The following is a 12084-nucleotide window of genomic DNA, read 5'->3' on the forward strand; positions in this document are numbered from 1 at the left end:
TCTTCTTAATCTAGCTGACCTAGAAGTGATCATAGTCAAGTGCCATAGTTCCAAGTACTTGAGTTTGAAAACAACATTACCACCACCTCAATGCAGATGTTTCTTCTCCAACAGAAGTTATAAGATTAGGTCAAAAATGTAGGATGTTGTAATATCTAGAACCTTTCTTAAATTGAAGCAGTTACTACAGAATGTGAAATAATGAGATATGAGGCCAGATATGAGGCCAATGTGTAATGGCGGTAATAAAGACCCCATAGGATGCAAGGGAAACAGAGTAACGTGTTTATCACAACATAGATCTATAAGGAAAGTCTGCAGCATTAATTCCAAACCCTAGCACAAAATAGCAAAGGAAACCATTAGTATTACATATCTAGGAAAACCACAGCTCACATACAGGTCATGCTGAGAAAAACGTACTGAGAACCAAGGAGCTTTTCCAATTAGCACTCAGAACAGCACAAAAATCAAATGTCTGGAACAGGACCAGCACCATGTTCAAGGTGATTAAACCTGTAGTCAGCAGTGTCCAAAATTCCAACACAGACACTGTTATAGTTATCTACTACTTACTGAAGGCTGCCTTGTGACTGACACAAGAACATGCTGTAACTGACAGCTACTACCGCTAGGTACAAAAATAAAAGAGATTCTGGACTTCTCACTGAAAACATTAAGTTCACACTTCAGAATTTCTCAACTCTTTTAGGGAAAGGGAATCCTAATGATGGTTTAATCTATGCCAAAGTCTGCTTTCTATGGTTGCAACAACAGAAATATTGAATTGTTTGAGTTGGAACCCTTAAAGGCCATCCAGTCCAACTCCCCTGCAAGAAACTGATATCTGCAGCTAGATCAGACTGCACAGAGCCTGATCCAGCCTGACCTTGAAAGTTCCCATGACAGGGCATCCAGATCTCTGGACAACCTGTTCCAGTGCCTCTTCACTCCTACTACATAAAAAACTTCCTCCTTCCAGCCAATCTAGAGCTCCCCTTTTTAATTTGAAACCATTTTCCCTTGTCCTGTATGAGAGTGTTGTGTTATTTTAATCATTTTCAATGCTAAGAGTTGCAACTAAGGAAGCCAGATCAAAGACTGAAGATGATTCAGTGTTTTTCTGCAAGTGAATTTTTAAAGATGTTTAAAACACGATACAACTTGAGATCCATTTAAGTTAGATACAACATGGAATTGTGAACTTTGTCATGCAGCAGACCTTGCTGTTGGGTAGATATCGATTGATCCTATCCCGAGCTTCATCTGCTGCATGTTCCACTAGTGCCAGGACATGTTCTTCAGCAGTGCTATCTGTCAGGCTGCAAGCATTTCCTTCAGGTTCAAATATGCAACTGAAGAAAGAAAAGAGTAGTAGTTGTAGGAATTAAAAGACAAAACACAAGGCTGAATTCTGAGCTTGCTAAACAGAATAGTCCCACTCCTCTCCCAGTGTCTGTCCAATTCAGCATTTCAGTGGAATTACAGTTACACTATGAAAATGAAGTTTTGTAGCAGAAGAACCAGTCAACTCTTGAACTTCAAAATTTAGTTGTTTCTGTACTTCAGTGAAAATAACAGTACTTGAAAGCATAAATTAGAAATAGATTTCTTACATCGTTACAAGGTGAATGATTCGTATGTCTCCCACATGTGTGAATATGCCATTATTCCAAATAAAAAGATGCAGGAAAAGGAAACAGATGATAAGGAAATGGAGAGTCTGTACTTCTGGGTGGGGGGAAACCAATCACTCGATGCTTTTGTGAGAGTCATCATTCAATATAAAATAAATACTTCATAGATCAGAATCTATTGGAGCATTACATACTAAGGTTAGACCTAAAACCAACCATTTCGGGTACTACTCCTCATACCAAACCCATTTCCCTCACCTGAGGTACCTTTTCCATTTCTTATCTAAGAATTTTTCTCTGTATAGAAATTCAGACTGAATATGCAAAAAAGCTTTGCTGTTAACGACAATTAAAAAATAACACATTTCTCTCATGATCCTGTGGTAGTTTTTTTTGTTTCATTCAGGAACTATTCATTCCTATTCTTCAGAAAAGGTTATGAAGAGCAGTAAAATTTGCTACATCAGAGGCTTTCTATACTGTACGCATAACAAACAAGAAGTTTGAGTGAATGTTTCAAAGAAGAGTTCTGTTCTAAGATGATCAAGCTAATTTTTAAACTATAACACAGAGGTCTGAATTACTTTAACACTTTCCAGAATGATGACCTTCAGCTCTCTGCTTTTAACAAGCAGTTATGAAAGCAATCTAACGAAAGCTCTGCTGTACATCAAAAGACTATCACACGGATGCCAAAATACAGTTGGTTTAAAGGTCAAGTTAATCAGAAAAGAAACAGTTCTGGGTATTAAAATCACAAATATTTAAGAGAACAAGAAAGTAAGTTTACAGCATAATTGATCCCAAGGAAACTGGATAGCAGAATAGTTAAGAATAGCTGACAATTCTACTTGACTGCAAATCATGGTTGATTTTGAAGACAAAGCAGTACTGTGTTCTTTGGTAGTCTCAATTTCTTGATCTGTTCGCTCTCTTCCAAAGTTGTTTACTTTGAAAACAAGAACACAGAAGGTGGCAAAGTAGAAATAGACCTCTGTAATGCAGTTTACTTAGAAATTAATCAGAAAATAAATAGGTACGACACAAACAAAACCACAGACTGATCAGAAAGAATCTGCATGAAGTCCCCTTCACAGAAAGGTACTTAATTCCTACACGCCTATTAGACAAGTACTGAAGAATAATTTGTTTGTTACACAGCAGCAGGTGTATTTCTGTATGGTGGTACCAGAGCTCCACACCCAAAAAATTACTCAGTTTAGAATTATTTTTGAAGAGAAGCGTTGCTGTCTCCTGCTGCTACAAAACAACTACACATACCTGCTCTTCCTTCACAGAGAAACAGGATTATGATTTATTTTTTTTTTCACTAAACCTGTGGCTGTTGAGAACTGTGAAACTTGTTTTTAACAAAAGCAAACAAAAAAAAAGCATGATTTTGAGGTAAGATTGCTCTTGCTGCCCCCCCAACTTCAGATATATAAGTAGATCTCAAGTAGTCAAAATATCTAACTAGCAATGTTTTGTTACAGTTGTTTTTTTGTGGTTTTTTATTTTTAATATAAAATTTGTCAATTAAATTCCAGATTTAATTCAGTGATTTTCCTTCAAAGTTGGCACTTACCACAAGTTTAAAGTAAAAAAAAGAAGAACAAAGTTTCTTCAAAACGTTAAAGATCTGTGGCTAGGATAAAACAAACATCTGTAACTCCCACAAGAAGGAACTGCTTATATTTTCAGCAAATATAAAGACATGATAAAACATTTACATATATACACATTAAATGCAAGGTATCATTTAAAAGAACATGCAATCATTCCACAAGGAAAGAGGCCACAGGAAGTCTTTTCTTCTCAATTATTTGCTCCTGACTAATATTACAAAAACTTCAACAGCCTAGAAAGCACACCAACGAAAACCTTTACCTAATAACTTCTTTATTTTGCTTTTTGGATTTCTTGGTAGTCTCTACTTGTACAGGCATAACTTCAGGAACAGGCTCCTCAACCACTGTGTCTTCATCACCCAAAAGAGCTGCCTGCTGAGAAAAATCCATGTCCTGCATAAACGACATGCTGCGCTTCAAAGCTAACAGCCGTTCCTAGAATCAGAAAGGACAGAGCGGCAGGGACTTAACCTTTCCCTCATAGCCAAGATGCTATGATAATGGGATGGGATGGGAATGGCCATGGCCTTATTTTGTTCTTTATGCCTCATTTTCAATGGCGATGCAACATGATTTGTCATGGTAGCATGGCATCAGAATTTCTGCAGACCAACTATCAAGAAAGAGAAACAAACAAACAATGCATATGCAAAGACAACAAACCATTTCGTACAGGACTTACCATGCAGAACAGCAGCACAAGCACATGCACACACAAAGCAGCTCACAAAATCAACTCAAGTTTTGCAGATCAAGAACTGTATTTGAGTATAAATTTAGCTTTGTATGCGTGCATTTATGAAATCTCTGAAACCTCCCCCATGCCCACCACATTTGAAAATGTAAAGATTCTTTGTTTATGCAAAATTATGACTTAGATGAAATTTTTGCATTCAAAGTTAAAGCCCGAAGCAACATTTTATAGTTAGGCTTTTCGCGCTTAGATCCCAGTTGCTTCCACTGAAGCCAGTAGAATAAGCTCCCACAGACCTCAGTGGTGCAGATGAGGTTAGAAAATAAAGCTGTGTTTATAACACAAATGCTATCGAGCCCCTAAGCAGAGTAATATGAATAGACACAGTAATAAGTAATGGCAGATAGATGAAATAACGTTTAACACTGCTATTAATTACATTCCTTTTGATTATGACAAAAAAAAAAAGAATCCCCAAAACAAAGAGTTTCTGCTTTGTTTTTAAAAGGTCTCTTACTTTGCTCATCATCTTAAAGCCTGTGTGCAGTATCTTCTTGGCTAGCTTGTAGTAAACAGTATCTGGTCTGTTGTAAGTCATTGCATTATCACACATGAGTTTAAAATCTGCCTGTAAAATACAAAACAAAACAAAAAAGCCCATTCAAATACCAAACTCCTTTACTGCACAACTTGCACACAGCACACTACCAAGGCTGCTCTGTATTCTTCTTAATATATAAACAAGTTTAACCTACGTGCCAACGTCTCCTTCTTTTTCATACACACCAAACAAATAAACGTAAAAATCAGTAACAGCACTGAGGGACCAAGTAAAGATTTGCATGTTTTTCCTTCCTCACAAATCAGAATAGGTTAGAGAGATACAAGAGCAAGAAGATAAAGTATATTATATATAATTTCATTTGTAGGAATTCGTAGTAACTTTCAGCCACTTAAACTGCAACAACAACAAAAGCCTTCAAAACTTAAGAACCAACTTTACAAACGCTCAATGCATGCAACAAGAGAACAAAACAGCCATTTTGTCCTCTCCTATCACATCCACCATCAGGCAATTTTTAACTGATGCAACTTGCTGAAATAAGCTTTAACACATTCCACTGCAAGCTGAACCAAAAACATTTATTGCAGATCATGAGAGGTTTTTTGTTGTTTGTTGTTTGTTTTTTTTTCCTCCCTAAGGGAAGACTATTTTAACCAAACATTATTGGTCCATTAAGTAAAGAACAGAAAGCATTATTAGAAGCTCTATGAAACACTGAGCTGGAAAGACAGCATTACAGTCTTCTGAAAATTTAAAAAGTTGACAAATCAATAACCAAGAATCACACAGTAGCACTTCACAACTTGGACACTAACAAATTAGACTGGGGCATACTTTAAGGACGTACTTGTTGCTCAGCGACTTCTCAATATTGAAATAATGACTGTTCAAGCAATTAAGCTTTAGTTTTTCTCAAGACACAAATACAAACACCGTCTGTGCAGCAGTCTAGTATATTTGATGATGATTTTGTTCTGTGGCAAAGATCCAACTCCATGGTGGGAGTTAACCTACCATGTTCACAGAACAGATTTTCTGACACAAAGATTTCTGATGAGACTCCTCCTGAATTCTTCCTCTGACACCAAACATTAATACATAAACCAAAATTCTGTCCCGCTGCATTCCTGATCATATATGGGGAAAAAAAGTTGTTTTTATGTCTTGTTCCCCTGCAGTGATGCCAGAGCAGTGCTCCTCTGATGATTTACTACTATTAGCTCCATACCAGCTAAGTAGATAAAGAGCTATAAAGGCTAGTCTGTGACTTCCTGTGACATTTAGGTTATCTGCCTTCATTTACAGAGACCATCACAAAAACAGGAATTGGGAAGGTGGCACGAGGTAGCAAACAATTAGGTAAGAAGGAAATAAGGAAGAGCAGGGGAGCAATGCATGTCGTGATGGTCTTTGAAATAGTGCAGAAAATAACAAAGCTTTCTGTTTGTCCGACTTTGGTATTTCTGCAGCAATTTCTCCACTGCTAAATACAGCATATGGCTCACAGAGAGTCTTCCCTTTGAGCAGGTACTGGCTTCTGACTAGCCTCAGCTGGTTGAAGCAGGTTTATCAGAAGTGGAAGACAACCATCGGAGCACTCCTTTTTAGAGGTCAAAACCTAAGAACTTTTCTGTATTATTTAACAATTACAAAAGCATGAGCATATACTCACATCTAGAAAGGAAGTCCTACCTCTGTCACTGGACAAAGAGGTTGGACACTGGACAGTGATAGATTTCTAGCAAACATTTATCACTCTTCAAAGAGTGCCAGCAGAAAACAAATCCTTCAGAGAAAAAGAATCTGTTAGTCTGAACAATGCAGTAATTCTCATTTTCTAAGACTGCTCTCCTACTGGCATTATCAATGTAACCATAACTGTATGTCAATACAGCCAGGGAGCTCCCATTCAAACATCTTTTTAAAATGACTCAGAAAGACAAGTCAACAAGATTTCAAAACACAGATGGCACGGCTGGCTGATTGCAATGATAATATGTATTCTTACTTCCTATGAAAGTCTCCATTTAAAACAAACAAACAATCCCAATTCACACATAACAAAACAGACTAACATTTGTCAAAGCCCCTATAGGAAATCTAAGCTGCTCTTTGCTCACCTTGCTGGAATTTTCTATAGGAGAAAAAACAACCCTGAAAAGCAAGCCAATGTCCTCTGTGAAGCCTCGTTACATCACTTCTACAGCTGAAAGCAATGAAAGTTAAAGGCCGCTCATAGAACTTCATGAATAGGTTAAATAAAATTTCTTTCCTTCCAGGAGCTGACAATACTAAAAAATAAAAAAAAATGAAAAAAACTTACAGCACTGCCTGCCTGTAGAACGACAATGCATTCAACAAGGTATTACTGCAGTGTCAACAGCCAGTGTAGCTAAGGCAAGTTGCCAATAACCTTGCTAACTAAGCTTCTGCCAAAACACCATCCAAAATGGCAGTTATATGGAACACAGGGTAATTCAAAATGAAAAATACACAGCTGTTATTGTAATGCACTAAAAAAATGTTTTGTTATCTCCAACTGTCATGCAAATACATTTAAACTGCCATTTAATCAATCTAATCAAGTCTAAACAGAAAAAATAAATCTAAGTTTCTTGAAATTCCTTAAACTCTAAATATAGGTAGGAATATTGTGTCTAGCAGCATGAATTCCACAGATCTTTACAGCATGTTATTCATTTCCACATTAACCTGCAGTGAACTTTTGCAGAACAGGCAATTGAGCTTTGAATGAGCACACATTAAAATAATTAAGGTAAGAAAGACTTCTGAAGTCAAAATGAATCTGAGGTTTGTTACTGAAGTGTTCTGAAGTAACTGAATCTCTAACAATTCACCTTGAATTCAGTGACTGATTTGTATTCGTTTGCTGCAATTTTTTCCTTCATAGTTCCAAAATCCATGGGGTGTTTTATTATCATGGAATATCCTGGAGCGATGGCATCCGTGACTGGAAAAGCAAAAAACCCATGAGGATCTTTCCTAAAAATAAAATTTAAAAAGAAAGAAAGAAAGAAAGAGTTAACATTTAAATCAGCAAACAAGATGATCGTTGTTTTATTCTGTTTGTGTGGTATAGAAACAAGTAGTGCCTTATTTAAAACGAAAAAAAATATTAAACAAAACCAATTTCACTAAGCAGTGAGGTATTTGAAAAGTTCCCTGCTACAGAACAGAGTTTTGATTATGCACATGCAGACTTCTTTGAAAAAGATGAAACCAGCTCCTGATTTACTTAATTATTTCTCATACGCTATCTGTATCTCCACTTACACTCCAAATGGGTGTTTTGGCCTAGTAATAACTTCTCTATATAGTAGTAATTACAAGTAATAATTTCTTTAAATCTTCTTGTTCGTGAAATCCTCTAGAAGTAACTGCAGTCTTTTCTATTTTAGATCTGGTTCTGAATTCAGCTTCTTGTATTTATTAAAGAAAAAAAAAAAAAAAAAAAAAGGATGTTGGTAATTCCCTTCAAAAAATATGAGTTACAGAGTTAACATCAGGAAAAAACAAATTTAAAGCATCTCTCCACATCAGAATATTATCAAGCAAGTGGGTATAAACTTGCTTTGGCATCTGACAGAAAATGCAAAATACAACAATTTCATGACTCCAATCTTTATTAAAATTCACAGTTTTTTGTTCTTTAAATTCAGTTATTAGTGCTTTATAAATCTCTAACTGCAATATAGTTTACCCCCAAAACATGCCTTGCTTATCCCCAGGCTAGAATGGCACTGCTGGTAATAATATTCATCAACTAACCTTTAAAAACAATGAGGTCTGATGCAGTTGAAAAGTTACCCAATATATTAAAGCCAGTCTCTGCATGATTTTAAAACAGCAAGCCAGAATAAGGAGTTGTAATCTAACACGTGTGTGCCAGACACAATCAACACAGCCGTGGACAAGATATTAATACCTTTGGAGCTGACGAAGGAAGTGTTCTAGTAATCGCTGGATTGGTGTGCTCTCATTTTCAGCTGCAGTTTGAGATGGAAACAGGCAAATTAAAGGAACAAATATATGAATATATCTATCGAAACATACCTACTTTAAGTATACAATAACTATTTCTCTTACTTAATGAGCTTTAAGCTCATTTTTGAAAGATAGTTTAAATAAAATTTAACTCAATATCTACTAATAGGTTAAATACATCTATTAGTAAAATAAAGTAAGGCGTTATCCATTTTTACAGAAACGAAAAGTGATATTTAGCTACTCAAACTGCAACATTGGGATGCCCCCATTCTGGTAATGTTTTCATTCGTGCAGTATTAATGGTTCCTTTGCTATAACACCCATGGAATTAGTATTCCTGAAATACAGCCTATTTTTTCCAATCAAAAAGAAGACAAGAGTGACAGATAGATGCAGACCCACTGGGAAGACAGGTATGGATTAAGAATCCACTTAACGTGCAGACTAAGCACATATAAGTTCTCACAAAGCTCACCTGGCTGAGTTCTGCATGCTCTGACAGGACGATCTGGAGGAGGCTCAACCTCCACTTTTTTCCCAGGATCAAAGTCATCAGTTTCTCCTTCAGTGTCACACTGCTCTTTTTCCCTTTTCCTCTTTTTCTCTTCCTACAACAGCAAAAAGACAGATTTCAGAACATACTTCAAATGCACAATCCTACCTACAGAAAAATAAGAGCCATTTTTATTTGGCATACTCAAGGTACAACTGATCCATGATATGGTTTAAATATTGTGACTGCCATTGTCTCTTTTTCCCAATTTTTTCCACTCTGATTAAACACAAAGGCAAAACATAAGCAGCACTACATAAAAGTACTGTTCTCTCATTACTCGCTGAACTTCCACCAAATGTATGCTGAACTCATGTAAAATCAGATTATAAAAGAAAAGCTGTTGTAGGCATTGAAACTGTTATGTTTAATTAACAACTTATTATATCGGAGCAAAGTTCATTCTATATTCGAAAGGCTGGAAATACCTTTCATTCAAAGGATAGCAAAGCATATTTCTGAACCAGCTGAAACACGAAACATTAAATTTAAAAACAGAAGTATTTATAACGATACACAAAACAAATGGATAGAAAAATACCAGTTAAAAGGAACAAGCATTTACATTATTTAACAAATCAACACATTGATCACTCTTCTAAACGGCAGAAATGCACCAACCTGGATGGGCATTTTCTACACTTCACAGAATCGCAGAATCACAGAATGGCCAGGGTGAAAGGGACTTCAAGGATCATGAATCTCCAACCCCCCTGCCACATGCAGGGCCACCAACCTCCACGTTTAATGCTAAACCAGGCTGCCCAGGGCCCCATTCAACCTGGCCTTGAACACATCCAAGGACAGGGCATCCACAAGCTCTCTGGGCAACCTGTTCCAGTACCTCACCACTCTCTGGGTAAACAATTTCCCCCTGATGTCCGACCTAAATCTCCCCTCGCTCAACTTAAAACCATTTCCCCTCGTCCTATGCATATCAACCCTTTCAAAGAGTTGATTCCCCTCCCCTCTGTAGGCTCCCTTTAGGTATTGAAAGGCTGCAATGAGGTCACCCCGCAGCCTTCTTTTCTCCAGGCTGAACAAGCCCAGCTCCCTCAGCCTGTCCTCATAGGGGAGGTGCTCCAGTCCCCTGATCATCCTAGTGGCCCTCCTCTGGGCCCTCTCCAACAGCTCCTTGTCTTTTTTGTACTGCAGGCTCCACATCTGGATGCAGTATTCCAGATGGGGCCTCACAAGAGCAGAGTAGAGGGGGACAATCACCTCCCCGTCCCTGCTGGCCTCCCCTCTTTTGATGGACCCCAGGATTCCATTTGCCCTCCGAGCCGCAAGAGCACACTTCAGGCTCATGTTAAGTTTTTCATCTATCAGGCCCCCCAGGTCCTTCTCCACAGGGCTGCTTTCAAGGACCGCTCCTCCCAGCCTGTACGGATGCCTGGGATTCCTCCGGGCCAAGTGCAAAACTTTGCACTTTGCCGTACTGAACCTCATCAGGTTCACCCGGGCCCACCTTTCTAGCCTCTCGAGGTCCCTCTGCATGGCATCCCTTCTTTCAACCGTGTTGACCGCACCGCTCAGCTTGGTGTCATCAGCAAACTTGCTGAGGGTGCACTCGATTCCTACATCGATGTCATTGATAAAGATGCTGAAGAGCACTGGTCCCAAGACAGACCCCTGGGGGATGCCGCTCATTACTGGCCTCCACCTGGACACAGAGCCATTGATGACCACCCTCTGTCTGCGGCCTTTCAACCAGTTTCTTATCCATCGAGTGGTCCACCCATCAAATCCACTTCCCTCCAATTTGGAGATGAGGATGTGGTGGGAGACCATGTCAAAGGCCTTGCTCAAGTCCAGGTAAATGACATCGGTTGCCTTTCCCTTATCCACTGATGCCGTCACTCCATCATAGAAGGCCACCAAATTGGCCTTCTATGATGGCCACTTCTGAGGTGCTGCCTCCAAACAGCGGTCTTCTTACTTAAATATTAAAAAAAACTGGGGGAGAACTGAGGGGGTCCTTTAGACTGTACCAGACCTGTACACACTTATCTGATCTCAGGTAAGTGAACATGTTTGAGTGATGGCATGTCTAAATTCTAAAAAGCACAGCTTACTTTCCTCTTTCTTCTTTCCTCATCATCAAGGTGCTTTTCTTTCTCCTTCTCAGACTTCTTTTTCTTTTTTTTCTTCTTCTCTTTATGCCGCTCTCGCTCATGATCTGATCTGTCATCGTAATAACTAGAATCATGTCCTGATCCAGAAAGTTCAGTTACTTCACTTCCTCCAACTTTAAGAACCAGCTTCAAAGGTTTTTCCAAAGGTTTGTCTACATAATCTAAATTAAAAAAAAAGAAAAAAAAAGTTGGAGATGCTGATGAAAGTGACAGCACACTATCACTGAAGCATATAGGTGATGCTAGTTCTAGAAACGCTACTGGTAAGAATCTGATACACTTTGAAAGTGTATGCAACATAAAGCATCAGCTAAGAATCACAAATCCAAATTAACAAGCAGCTGTTCCACATGCCCCAAAATATCACAGTTCTTGCATCCCACCATAAACCACCGCCTGTAAAACAAACCAACCAACCTGCTTCCAACCTTAGAGCAGTCAAAACCTAATCAAAAACAAAAATCAAAACCTACCACTGCTGGAAAATCCACGCATAAATCAAGCAAACCGAGTCCTTACAGTGAAAACCGACAGTCACGGGAACTGTTCCAGTGGAATTTTCTCCTGTCAGTTTGGACTGCTGGAAGATTTTCTCGCATCTGCTAAACGACAAAGCTGTGTTCTGCCACAGCTTAACACCTCAAGCGGCACGAAAACCCCACAGACATCTGAAGAATGCTCCCCCAATAACAGCCAGGAAGGAGCTCGGTCTCTGCAGCTCCCCCGACCCGCCCTCACGCTCAGGCTGCTCCCCGCCTCGCTCCCCCCCTCATCGAGAGGAATCCCGCCTTTTCTCTTGTCCCCACCCCCGGTCCCGAAAACGGGAGCCCAGGAAAGATCTCTCGCAGCATCTTCACCCACGTA

At 38.8% G+C, this 12084-nt stretch overlaps 1 protein-coding gene across 4 annotated transcripts in view; it reads right to left on the bottom strand.

Moving 5' to 3' along the window:
* BRD9 (bromodomain containing 9) overlaps window positions 1-12084 on the bottom strand; it is a 30547-nt gene that overhangs the window by 18213 nt on the left and 250 nt on the right. For 2 of the 4 annotated variants that reach the window (XM_048940723.1, XM_048940726.1), the window contains exons 2-8: window positions 11161-11381; window positions 9008-9140; window positions 8471-8531; window positions 7383-7527; window positions 4477-4587; window positions 3525-3700; window positions 1223-1355 (exon numbers count right to left, since the gene is read on the bottom strand). In XM_048940723.1, the coding sequence (XP_048796680.1) occupies window positions 1223-1355; window positions 3525-3700; window positions 4477-4587; window positions 7383-7527; window positions 8471-8531; window positions 9008-9140; window positions 11161-11381 (980 nt within the window). The remainder of the gene's footprint in view (window positions 1-1222; window positions 1356-3524; window positions 3701-4476; window positions 4588-7382; window positions 7528-8470; window positions 8532-9007; window positions 9141-11160; window positions 11382-12084) is intronic. The other 2 variants (XM_048940725.1, XM_048940724.1) reach the window with 2 other exon arrangements.

Source organism: Lagopus muta, chromosome 3 (genome assembly GCF_023343835.1).
Source record: "Lagopus muta isolate bLagMut1 chromosome 3, bLagMut1 primary, whole genome shotgun sequence".
Taxonomy (NCBI): Eukaryota; Metazoa; Chordata; class Aves; order Galliformes; family Phasianidae; genus Lagopus; species Lagopus muta.